This window comes from Stylophora pistillata, chromosome 12 (genome assembly GCF_964205215.1).
Source record: "Stylophora pistillata chromosome 12, jaStyPist1.2, whole genome shotgun sequence".
Classification (NCBI taxonomy): domain Eukaryota; kingdom Metazoa; phylum Cnidaria; class Anthozoa; order Scleractinia; family Pocilloporidae; genus Stylophora; species Stylophora pistillata.
In genome coordinates this window covers 10,310,354-10,323,080 of record NC_142530.1, presented here as the reverse complement: position 1 = coordinate 10,323,080, position 12,727 = coordinate 10,310,354, and the positions used below count along the sequence as shown (strand labels likewise).

Here is a 12,727-nt window from a genome sequence, read left to right as displayed (position 1 = left end):
GGAATGATCACTGTCCTGCTATGAGTCACACTGTATGCCGACTCTATCGCTGGTCTTAAAGCATAATTACTTTTAGAAATCGGAAATATTTGCAACTTGGTATTGATCTTTTCAAATCGCACGTGTGTGCGTGTAAGTTTTTGTTAATCGGGGCTCGATTTAGTCCACCCACCTAAAGCGGAAGCATATCACCTTTAATTGATATTATCGCACTATCCTAGCGTCTTCTCGCTAACAAATCCATCCTGAATTAGTGAATTAAGTTTTTCCGGAGATCTTTACACAGTAACAATAGTGTTAAATATATGCTCTGTATGCTGGGTTTTGTTGAGTATTTTAACGCGTAATTCTCGCCCTCTTTTTCAACAAGAGACAAGTTTAAGTAATTACTAGAAAGCCGAATAAACGCGTTGTGTTTCCAAGGACATATAAACACACAGAAAAAACAGACCCATACCTTTTGTTGCTCGCAATTTGTGAATAAATGTAATTACTCACATCATATTCTTTGAAATCTTTAATGTCCCGGCGGGTCCATCTGCATCCGTATATCTCCCAAAATATTGGCCCTGGAAAAACTATTAGGGCAAAATATTTGCTTGGTTTTACGAGATAAGCTCCAAATGCAATATCATGTTTTATGGGTTATGTATTATTTAGACCAGCTTAACGCAATATTTTTGAAAAGATTATCCTGTGGTATCTGCAAATTCGCTTGTCGTCAGTAAGTCTGTTAACCTAGGTCACTTCTACCTCGGCGAGCAATAATTGCTTATTTACCACCTCTTGAAAATGATCAAACGCCATTATGATCTTGTCTTAATATGGCCGTAACACAGTAATATCTGCCTTAGAGAAGGAACTAGACAACTCATGAACTGAACGAATGTAAACTCATTCACAATAAGAAAACGAAAAGAGCGGTAAATAGTGGGCTTTTCAGTTGTTGTATCCGCAATGGTGTTGTATAACCCGGAGGAAGAAAACCACGTACATGTTACACATCACGTCTCTGTCTGCAACCTTAAATCTTATGAAGTTCTCTTTCCTTTCGATGAGACTGACAATTGACAATTAGACACCTGTTAATTATCGACATAATTCCGTTTCCATGGATTGTTATCTAACCTCCCTCTGAACCAAGATAAGAACACGTTGCAAAGAGATGCGAAGAAGGTATTTTTATCCAAGGTTTTTGATCGCTTGTTCACTTGGTTTGACTGTTTGATTTAGGAAACCTCTTCCTCGTTTGAATCGAGAAGCATCAAATTTGATAATGATCCGTTCTTTCGACTCAGTCATGCTCACAATTTATCGCAAAGAATTTTGGGAGAATTGATCGCTAATTGTCTCGCACTAAATAATGGTTTGGTTTCCTTTAATTTGGTGATCTTGTGTGGAATTATTTTGCAAGAAGGTTGTTTTTTTTTTTTAAGCTTAATTGTCTCGCTGGAAGTCTGATTTTTCTGCCAGATTTTGTCGCACCAGCATCACGTCCTCTAGCATCTTGTCACGTTTCTGCATCGAAAAAATTATCTGAAATAATCATGAAAATAGCACATGCAATTTGAAACTACCCTATCTAAGAAGTATTCGATTCTAGGTTACACTTATCAAATTTGAAGCAGCTTTTTGTACTGACTAGCAATTCAAATCTCAGGGAACTCTCTTTTATTCGTTGGACATGCTCCCATATTCATTTCTCAAATAGTCACCTAAAATTTACCCTTAAAGTTACTTCATAAATGCTGCGTTGAAAATTGTTTAGTTTATCAAAAGTGACTGGGATCAGAATTCCCCTCAACTCTTTTCACTGAATCACTAGCTAGTGTGCATATTCTCCATACAGTTCTTTCTTTACTTCCTATGGGGGAATTTCTTTTACATTCAAAGGTTTAAGTTTTTAGTTGGCTTCAACTCTTTGACTCTCGTGACCATAATGTTTGATTTACTTTGCCAGTCACTCTTAAGCTTGAGAGTGAAATAGAGTGGTTTGGAGTAGTACATGCCATTTCCGCACGCAAGACCGAGTAGGAATGGTGACTACATGTAGAATTGACACCCAGAAGCCAATCATCCAATTTCGAGGCGATTACGGGGAGCAGGGGTGGTGCAGTGGTCAGGATGCTCGCCTCTCACCACTATGGCTCGTGTTCGATTCCCGAACCTGGCGTCACATGTGGGTTGAGTTTTTTGTTAGTTCTCAGTCCTTGCTCCGAGAGTTTTTGTCCGGGTCCTCCGGTTTCCCTCCCTCCGCAAAAACCAACATTCCAAATTCCAATTCGATCTGGAGTCGAGGGTTTTTAACATGAGCCACCGGCTCGGAAGATTGGGCAACCACTTCCTACATTATCGACTTTAAATAGGTTAATATTTATTTATTTTATTTATTTATTGGAATGATCTCGGTCGATCGTATGGAAACCAGGCTTAAGTGCAACTCACTTCTTTTTGGATGATGGTGGTCGTGTCGATCTTATAAATGACAGGCTATTATTTAACTCGGTTTCTTTAAAATCACTTAAATCCCTTAGGCATTATTTGGGATTAAGAGGAGCGAGCTCGGACGATCATATGTTCTAGTTACCAGGCTTAAACGTTATTGCTTGTGATGCAACTTGGCAAGAGAAATAAATCAAAACATAGACAAAGTTTATTTTTTTACATTGATAATAACGGTTGGATTTCGTAACGGTTTTTTGGGATTACCGGACTCTATGGCCGTATTTCACGTTTTTTTTTCTTAATTTTTGAGAGAAACGCATATTATGAATTCCAGATGTTGTTAGGTTTTTGTTTAAAACTTATGTTGTTTACTTTGTGCCAAAGAAAGTGAAGAATGTTCGAATTGGCAGCTGACTCTGAAGGAAATAGAATAAAGAGCTGGTGAAAAAAAACTATAAGAATCAAAATGTTGCCATCTTTTACAATTAACACGAATTTTTTCATAAACAAAGTCATTTCCTTTCCTTTCCAGATGCACAGGAGCAATTTCCCGCACAGGATCAAAGGAAACACAAGAGACTTCTCGGACCAACTTCTTGGGCAGGAGATCAAAAATCATACATGTTTCAGTTCAAATCACGCCTAAAACATACAGGTTGCCAAGTTGGTGTCATGAGAGAGGTATGCTCGAAGAAGAAATAACGGGGAAAAAACCTTCGAAACTGGCTTAACCACAAGTTGCTCGGCAACTTTTCGGCAACTTTTAGAATTTTCGGCAACTATGGGCTTTTTGAGGTTCTTTGAAGCCACTTTCTTTACGCTTTGAGCCACATTAGTCAGTTTTCGATAAAAATTTCTTCAATTTATTCTAAAATACAATAATTAGGGCCCCCCCATGGGTTGATTTTTGTGATGCCTTATCACGAGGTCAGCGGTATCACGTTGCACGTTTTTCAAGATGGCGGACATTGAGCAAATCGCTTCCCGGTTAGCTCAATGGATAGAGTGCTGGACTGTTGTGCAGGAGGTCGAGGGTTCGAGCCCAACACTCAACGCCCCGGTTGTTCGAAGGATGGATAACGCCATCCACTGGAAAAATCTCTATCCGGTGGATAGCGCAGTACGTTTTGGTAACACTTATCCGCTGGATAGCGATTTATCCGTTGGATAGCGTTATACGCCCTTTGAACAACTGGGGCAAGGTCTTAAAATAATTGAGAAGAATATGCTACCTTTCTCTAACATCAAGAAATGGTTAGATATTCTAGTCTTCTCGGATAGGGACGAATAAATGGAGATCCAGTCTCCTGCAGGGTTAGGGGCAGGAGACGTTAATTTCCCACGTACGAGATCACTGTGTGATGGATGTCCTCCCCTGGGGTGGGATGGGTGGGTAACAGGACCCCCGTTGATACCAGTGTTTCCCCACACTGAAGGGGCTATCCTGTATAAATATAGATGTCTACAGGGATTCCAATACATCGTGCCAACATGTCACATGAAAACTGTGTTATGTGTGTATATAACCACGTCTCATGTCATTCTGATAGACTATTTGTTGATCAAGTGAAATGGAAAGAACCTCTGATATTATCATTGGACTTTGACAAATAAAGTTTTGATAAGAAGCAATGTGCGAATTTTTAATCTCTAACACCCAAAAAAGGTACGAAAAGCAGAAAAAGTTTGGCAACTTTTCGGAAAATTTTTGGAAATTCAGCAACTTTTTGGAAAAATAGCAACTTTTTGACAACTTTTTTAGACACTTTTATCGGCAACTTTTTAGGGATTCATCGGCAAGTTGTGATTAGGCCTATGGGGGGGGGGTTCGGGGGATTTTGGTCGTGTCAGGATTAAATCCTCATGATCCTTCCATTAGGCTCTCTAATATTCTTATGACTACTCTTCACTAACCGTTGATTGGCAGTTGATTTTCTATAGTCTCTCTTTATACTCTGTTGGCGAAAGCTAGTCCTCTTCCCGTCCCCTCCAAAATTCCCTACCCCCCTTCCCAGACAAAAAAATAGTGACTGGTCCCTTACTTGTAAATGACATGTCTCTCAGCAAGAGAATATAACCTGTTGCTCTTCGCTGTTGCGCATGCTGACATTTTTGCAGGTATATGATCAGTGGGTTACTTTGCTGTTGATAAATCCGATTTTGATTGTCTAGCGTCAAGCTCGTCGCAAACCATGAAACTCATCCTCCAAGCCATGTTTTTGCCGTTGCAAAGACTATTTAGGCCGTTCATTTGCGATGGCAGCTCTAAATGAGGGATCGTTTACTGAAGGCGAAAAGTGGTTGTGTTAAGCCACACAACAAGTTATAATCATTACAGTCAATACAAATGCTGCTCTCCTGGAATTTCAGTGAAGTGTTCGTCACCCTGAGTATAGAAAACTCAGGTATGTGATAATGCTAATGATCCATTTATATGGTACATTCTACATGTTAACATGCTCTAAGGCACTACACAAAGGTGAGTTTTTGATGGACTTTGGCCAACTGCATCAAGTATGTATATGAGAACGATCCTTCGCAGTAAAGCACTATTTGAGCAATAGTGAAAATCAGACCTGAAAAAAATTTCAGGCCTGTACGGGACTCGAACCACTGACCTCTGCGATACTAGTGCAGCGCTCTACCAATTGAGCTAACAAGCCAACTGGGAGCAGGCCATCAAATTAATTCGATATAAACCCGTAGATGATAAATCAAACAACAAACAAACATATGAAACATATGTGTGAACTGCGGTTATGAGACGTATATGAGAACGATCCTTCGCAGTAAAACACTATTTGAGCAATAGTGAAAATCAGACCTGAAAAAAATTTCAGGCCTGTACGGGACTCGAACCACTGACCTCTGCGATACTAGTGCAGCGCTCTACCAATTGAGCTAACAAGCCAACTGGGAGCAGGCCATCAAATTAATTCGATATAAACCCGTAGATGATAAATCAAACAACAAACAAACATATGAAACATATGTGTGAACTGCGGTTATGAGACGTATATGAGAACGATCCTTCGCAGTAAAGCACTATTTGAGCAATAGTGAAAATCAGGATCGTTCTCAAATACGTCTCATAACCGCAGTTCACACATATGTTTCATATGTTTGTTTGTTGTTTGATTTATCATCTACGGGTTTATATCGAATTAATTTGATGGCCTGCTCCCAGTTGGCTTGTTAGCTCAATTGGTAGAGCGCTGCACTAGTATCGCAGAGGTCAGTGGTTCGAGTCCCGTACAGGCCTGAAATTTTTTTCAGGTCTGATTTTCACTATTGCTCAAATAGTGCTTTACTGCGAAGGATCGTTCTCATATACGTCTCATAACCGCAGTTCACACATATGTTTCATATGTTTGTTTGTTGTTTGCATCAAGTATGTTGCTGAGAAATGGTAACAGTGACTGGTAAAAAAGGGAGACGAGCCGAGATATTCTCCACTATTTTTGATTCATAATGGCTCTGGAAAAGATGGGAGAAATATTCTGTAGCTTACTTATAAATTCTCAGCCGAAGGTTCGTAACATTTGTAGACAAAGATTATCATCATCATTGTGTCATTATCATCATCATCAACATCATCATTATTATCAACATCATCACCATCATCATTATTATCATCATCATCACCATCATCATTATTATCAACATCATCACCATCATCATTATTATCAACATCATCACCATCATCATTATTATCAACATCATCATCATCATTATTATCATCATCATCACCATCATCATTATTATCAACATCATCATTATCAATATCATTATCGCAAATAAGAAGGGAGAAAGTTACTCAAGCGCAATTTCTTGGATAAGAGCTAATTAAAGTGTCTTTCGCTATCATGCACTCTCCGATCCTATGCTTGAGAAACTCAAGATCCACAAGACGACAGCTAGACTTTGTTGACTCAGATTTACAGATTGAAAATATTACAACCTGCCCAACATAATCTTTGTTTCTAAGGAATACGAGATTTTATTTCTTTTTAACCTGTTTCTTTTCATACCAGAGACGGATAATTTTCTCTTTTCATGACTTAATTCAAAAAACCGGACTCCCTGCAAGAGTTACTAATCGCATCTGAGCCACAAGGTATATATTTAGGGAAAGCGTTCAGTGACACAGTGATTGTATTTTTATGATTTACATGATTCTTAATGTTCTATAGCGCTTAATTACTACTTCAAATTTTTTTTTTCTGTAAATTATATACATATTTTTAAAGTTTGATAAAATTATTATTGTTATTAGATATAAAAAATTGAACGTGTTATTTTAAACTTTTCATCGTTCACAAGTATTTGAAAGATTGAATTCCAAATAGTTGCTTTTTATGTTGACAATTTTATCTCATTATGCTTAAGTATGAGAGCGATCTTCGCAGTAATAACCACCACTTAAGCAGTACAGTAAACACCCGAAAATAAGAACCTAGTGGATTAAGAACCTCTTGGCAGAAATTTGCCATTTTAATACCCCTTTAAATAAGAACCTGTTTAGCCAAACATGATCAAGCAGGTTCTTATAATATGGGTTACAGCTAAATTACAGGCTAAACAAACCACAAGTTACTGACACAATTTATTAGTGTGTGTAAAAGAAATAGAAGATAATTTACACAAAATGCCCAATATAATACAGTAGTGCAAACACTATATATGCTATATAGCTAGTTCTATAGAAATAGCACCATTTAGTGTTATTTACTTGTTACAGTAGTTGAAAGTTACAGTTATACAGTATTAATATAATTTTAGCCCGTATAAAGCTTCTTTATTATTGTTATGATATATATGCAAAACAATGACAACTCTATCCCCCTCTTAGCAATTAAGAACCTAGTTAAGAACCTGTTTTGCCAAAATTACCAACAACTACCCCTTTAAACAAGAACCTTTTTTGCCAGACTGCTAAAAAATAAGGTTCTTATCTTCGGGTGTTTACTGTAGTGAAAGTAAGACCTGAAAAAAATTCAGGCCTGTACGGGATTTGAACCCATAACCTCTGCAATACCGGTGCAGTGCTCTACCAAGTGAGCTAACAAGCCAACTGGGAGTTGTTTATTATGTTGGTTCATAATAGACCCGCTACTGCTTAAGTAGTGGTCATACTACGAAGATCGCTTTCATACTTATTTCTTTAACCGTAGTTCAGATATATGATTTCCATATATTCACAAACGTTGATATTATGCTTTAGTTATGGAAGTTTAAAATGAATGCAATTTTTAGGATATTTATTCGGTAGGATTTGGACTTTAATAAAGCTGTTTATTTATATGATTTTTTTATCATTATTATTATTATTGTTATTATCATTATCACAATTATCATTATGATCGCCACGGACATTTTTTTTCTTTAGTAGCATAACTAAAATCATTCAACGAGAAAAGATGACTCCAGCCAATTGAGAGTGGAAAGAAATAAGAAAATTCTTGGGGGTCCAAGAAAAAGATAATCAGTGTTCAGTTCTCAAGTATGTCTATAGTGCACAAAGGTATTGATACTGACTCAAACACTTCAAAGGGATTGTTTCACCGTCTTGTCAAACCATTAAGCACTGTTTTTCCAAGTGGATCGTTTATAATGCATGTCAGCGTTTTATATCCTAGATCACGCTTGTTCTGTTCAATTTTGGTTTTCTCTTTCTCTTATGTAGTTGGTTTGCTTTGCTAACCCAGTTGGGTACTTTGTAATTGTCTTCAAATTAATGGTAATTTTGAGTGACGTAATAAACGACTGGTAAAATATTTTGACGTGGATCGTTAAGTGCTGTAAGTGCGGCTAACCTATTTCGTAAAGTAGAAACGGAATATCATGACAGACAATGACAGGGGAACAACATTCAGCGAAATAACACCACGTCTCGGAGGGTGGGGGGTTTTCTCCGTATAACTAACCTAGACAGGCAAGGACTTCTAAAAGGATAGGATTTTTAGGCCGTTTTAGTCCGAGAACGGGTTTAGTTTAGACATTTCTAGTTTTAAATGGGTAAAGTATCAAGGGAACCGACGAAGGGCTAACGCTCGAAACGTCGGCTTTTATAATCGTAACGGTGGCCAATTTACCATTTCAACTTTGTTGATATATCAAGGGAACCACTCTCTTTTCATTTCCATTTGAATTGATAAGAGAATAAAGGAATAGAGAAAGAGAGGTGAACAAATGTATCATGTGAGCTTAAATTTCTAATGCATTTGTCTTAACCTTAGCATTGATGCGAAACTTAGGCGTGCAATAATCGTTGAAAGCCACTGGGAAACGTCACTCACTAAGTATTATGCTAAGCGGTTTCGCAAACACGAACACAGCGATTAACGATCATTAGATATAATGAAGGATTACAAAGCTTTCCAATAATAACCGACTTGAGGAAAAACAATCACTTTGCTAACAACGAACATCCTTCAGTGGTTACGTTCGGAAACGGATGTCGATAAGCGGCCAGGTGTAAAAATCTGGTGTAGAAAATGACTTTTTTGGTCGAAAATGAGGTCTGGTTTTAAAGAAACTGGCAGTGCAACTGCTTCAAAAAATTTGAATGTGTATCCACCCCCCACTCCTCCTCCCTCAGCACCACGAACTCTTTGTCCGTCGAGGGACAAGCGAAGGTGAGCGCGAATTTAGAGGTTAGACCTTTCCGAGAACTCTGGCCTCCATGATTCGAAGGGCTGTCTGCGATGATCCAAGATTAATAGCCAGGCAAGGGTTTAATTTGTCTTCCACAAGACTGTAGGTAAGGCTGGCTGCCTTGGGTTTTTGAGCAAGGACAAAACTGAAGGACCTGTTGTCATTGGAAGTAGAAGCAGCGACAATCTCTTCTGAGTCATCAGAACTACATAACAACAACAACACGAACGAAAAAAAAAAAAGAAAAAAAAGAAAAGCTGGTTGTGGACAAATATAGCAAGTAGGAAAAAAAAACTATGCAAAGAGTATCGCGACGACTTTACGCGCACGTTGGCTAGAAATTCACTTAATTGTGCAATTGTGAAACATTCTTTAGCGACTCGGCCGAGGAATGATTCATACTTCTAATAACGAATCATCCAAGGATGTTTCACGGAAGCCCATTGATTTAAAGATATACCATGGACCATATCTTGCTGAGGGAGACTGTACGATGAAATGAAGTAGCTTTCGGCCTATTTCTGTACTTTATCTTTTATATCCAACATTTTTTAACGTGCACGGATCAAATCAATCACTTCAGTACACGTAAACAAAAATGGACGTTAAGAGCCACTTCTCTCACAAGCACTCCTGAAAAGGCTCTCTTCTACAGAGAAGATATTTTCAACTTCACGGCTCAATTTCTAGGGAAATAACTCTCGGATGAGAACGTTTTAGAAAAGGGTCGATACAGAAGGTATAGGTTAGAAAATTTTATTAAAATAAAGATACGTTACCTTCGGTTAAGAAACTAGAAATGGTTTCAGATTTCAAGTGAAGCAATTGAACCTCCCCGGAAACAAAACACTCAGGACTGTACGTTTGATGACTCTTAACAACTCAACGGTATATCACTAATGGAAACGAAAGCGGCAAGTCAAAAGACAAACAATAGGTACGAGGGGAGAAGGAATGACGAATAGCTAAGAGGAGTTTGTATGACTGAATTAATCACATCTTCAGTGCTGTTTACTTGTAAAATGCAAAACATCACGTCTTCGCGCTCCAGTGCAGGGGCGTATCTGTAACCGTGCCAAAATCTACGTTCACTGAGTACATAGCTGCAGTATTGAACATGTAACATTCTTTTGACAGTTTGTTAAAGTTGTCTAGTGACCAGCTGCTCTGATCATTGTTGTTTTAGAACGCCCGCCCCCGCCACGTGTCGTAGAATAATGAGCCCTCTACAAGACAGCAGTGCTTGACTTTAGCCGTCACCATGCGTTCACTGGGCTTAAGTAATTTACCTTGCTAATCAAAAATGCATTTTTACTGGTAAACTTCTGCAAATTTGATGCCAATTACTCTGTTGTTAGTGGACTATGAAATGCGTAAAAAGTGTCGGAAACAACGTCAGAGATACGGTGCCTTGTTAAAGAAGCTAATCAAAGTTAAAACAAAACTTGCCTTAAGGCTAACTCGGTTAAAATCAATGAAACTCTCTTGGATTCTGTTTTTCAAGAGGCTTAACGTCCGCCCGAGTGAAAAGAACCTATTGTTCTCGTCTTTTAAGGGTTTGTCGTACATTATTTCGGGCAACCAATCAAACGACAAGTCGCTGTGATTTATTTGTCCAACGTGTGTATTGTCCTCGAACAATAAGCTGATATTATTGCTTTGAATGAAAAAAAGCACAGAGATTGATGAAAGAGCCATTGTTATTCTCTAATAAACTTTATTTATATATTGCGATCTAGGAACTGTTTTACAGAATGTTGGGATCATATGTACAACATGGTCTCTGCTATGCGCTTCAACAACATAAGCATGACCACAAAAAATAAACACACCACTGCCTCGCCGTGGTTTAATTACTTTAGATTCTATGAGAACACAGAGCTTATTTACATTTTGTAGTATTCAAGAGCCATGCTTACAACGCAACGCTAACAATCTATATTACTTCTGTTATATATAATATATAAAATTTCTTTTTAAGATCTGAAGACTTTATTGCTCACAACAAAACTTCGGACAGGCGGTTTGATAATAACGGACCGCCTTTTGCGAAGACATGACTAACACTAAACTTGCATAACACGAGCAATTCCCTGGTCGAATATCTTTGATGAAACCTCAGGCAACTCAATGTTGTTGCTTAATGCTACAAGTTTCCAGTGCGGTATGGTTTGGTGTGGATCGCCATGCCGTTGACACGTGTGCTCCGCTGCCAACACTTCGAACACAATGCCAGTCAAAAACTGTTGTAGCACTCGGCAACTTTTTACCAAATTGTGATATTATCGACTGTAGATAAATCTCGAGGTGCACAACAGGCAAGAAATTTATACAAAATATAAACGTGTGCAGCGGAGTGTCCCGCTTTTTGGACTTAGCTGTTGTACCGACTTACCAAGGTTCATTCAATTTACAACTCACTGAACTTTTTACAACAGTATGTTACATTACGAAGCAGTACAGTGAAGGAATGTCTGTGCGGGAATGTCCTTTGACATTTGCTCCACATTGTAGATTTTGTTTTGTTTTGAACAGAACTCGTCAAGGGTTCGTCTGGTTCTGTTTGTGCGTGTATCTCTTACACTTGCACGAGCGAACAACTCGAACCCGATACTTGAACTTGTTCCCGTCTATACACACAACAGTCACCTTCTTAGTTTTAACTTCGTCCGCGACACAGCGCCACTCTCTCTTACGACGACTGATGATTTTGGAATATTCCGGAAACCAGGGTAGTTCATCCATTGGCAAGCACTGTCCGTCGCAGATCAAGTCGCGGATTGGTCTTCTGCTTGTGCAACGGCCATTCGACACATATCTACGAATCCGGATTCCCTGACATCCAAGATTGAGAATACCTAAAAAAACAATACATCAATGGATCAATAACACACTTCCATTGCACGCAGTCAACTCGTGGCACAACACACGCATCCGGCCACTGACGAGTGTGAATGAAAGTTTTTGTAATGATCAATGAGTAAATAGTGCACAAGCGAGGGATTCAAAGAGAGTTAAAGTTTGTTGGGAGAGTGTCAATTTGCTGTTAAATTACCTGATGTTTGATGCGGCTTCTCTAATTCCAAGCCTGTTTCATCAGGTGAAGTTTGAGCCGCATTCGTTTCATTTGTAGCTGCTACACGAGGGATTGATTCAGCGGACGGTTCGTTCTGCCCGTGTTCTCGTGCCTTTTGGCGAGCAATAACTCCATCCCAACACTTGCAGACGACAACGACTAGCAGTATGAAATTCCATCCCCAAAACCTTCTTAATAAGATCATTATGCGTCGGAAATTTTTCCCACTGTTACGAAAGAGTTTACAAGGAAGTTTAAGGTTTCGAAACAAAACTTTCCGTGTGAGGTGGTTGGCTGTTCAACAACTGGGAGGCGAATGTCAATAACACGAGATCTGGCGCCACTTGACATGAGATGTGCATGGCTGACCAATCGTAGAGCGCAGTTCCATAATAGCGCGCTCCCGCGAATGAACACAAATGACTTTCAGAATGAATCCGGTCAAACACTGGACACAAAGAGTTGTGTATTATTAAGAATAGAAAAACAAGTCAAAACACACCCTGAAAGTTCTCTCTTAAACAGTGAATAAAAGCGACGTGAAAACAG

General features: G+C 38.8%; 1 protein-coding gene, 1 long non-coding RNA gene and 1 other non-coding gene across 3 annotated transcripts; 1 reads left to right on the top strand and 2 right to left on the bottom strand.

The window, feature by feature from the left end:
* Window positions 1-1,040: 1,040 nt before the first annotated feature.
* LOC148718758 (uncharacterized) lies at window positions 1,041-4,077 on the top strand. Its single transcript, XR_015993932.1, has 3 exons — window positions 1,041-1,176; window positions 1,961-2,179; window positions 2,978-4,077. It is a non-coding gene; the product is annotated as an uncharacterized LOC148718758 (long non-coding RNA).
* A 3,367-nt stretch (window positions 4,078-7,444) lies between these two features.
* On the bottom strand, window positions 7,445-7,517 carry Trnat-ggu (transfer RNA threonine (anticodon GGU)). Its single transcript has one exon. It is a non-coding gene; the product is annotated as a tRNA-Thr (tRNA).
* Window positions 7,518-10,799: 3,282 nt separating this feature from the next.
* LOC111333232 (sclerostin domain-containing protein 1) lies at window positions 10,800-12,727 on the bottom strand. Its single transcript, XM_022938776.2, has 2 exons — window positions 12,158-12,727; window positions 10,800-11,960 (listed from the first exon to the last, which is right to left on the bottom strand). The coding sequence occupies exons 1-2, from the start codon at window positions 12,381-12,383 to the stop codon at window positions 11,644-11,646; spliced, it is 543 nt and encodes a 180-aa protein (XP_022794511.1). The 5' UTR covers window positions 12,384-12,727; the 3' UTR covers window positions 10,800-11,643.

What these genes read in the sequence shown, in the direction of transcription:
- LOC111333232 (XM_022938776.2), bottom strand. Translation starts at nt 12,383, where the DNA reads ATGATCTTATTAAGAAGGTTTTGGGGATGGAATTTCATACTGCTAGTC. An exon ending in GAAGCCGCATCAAACATCAG is followed by an intron (nt 11,961 to 12,157) that starts GTAATTTAACAG and finishes TTGTTTTTTTAG; the next exon opens with GTATTCTCAATCTTGGATGT.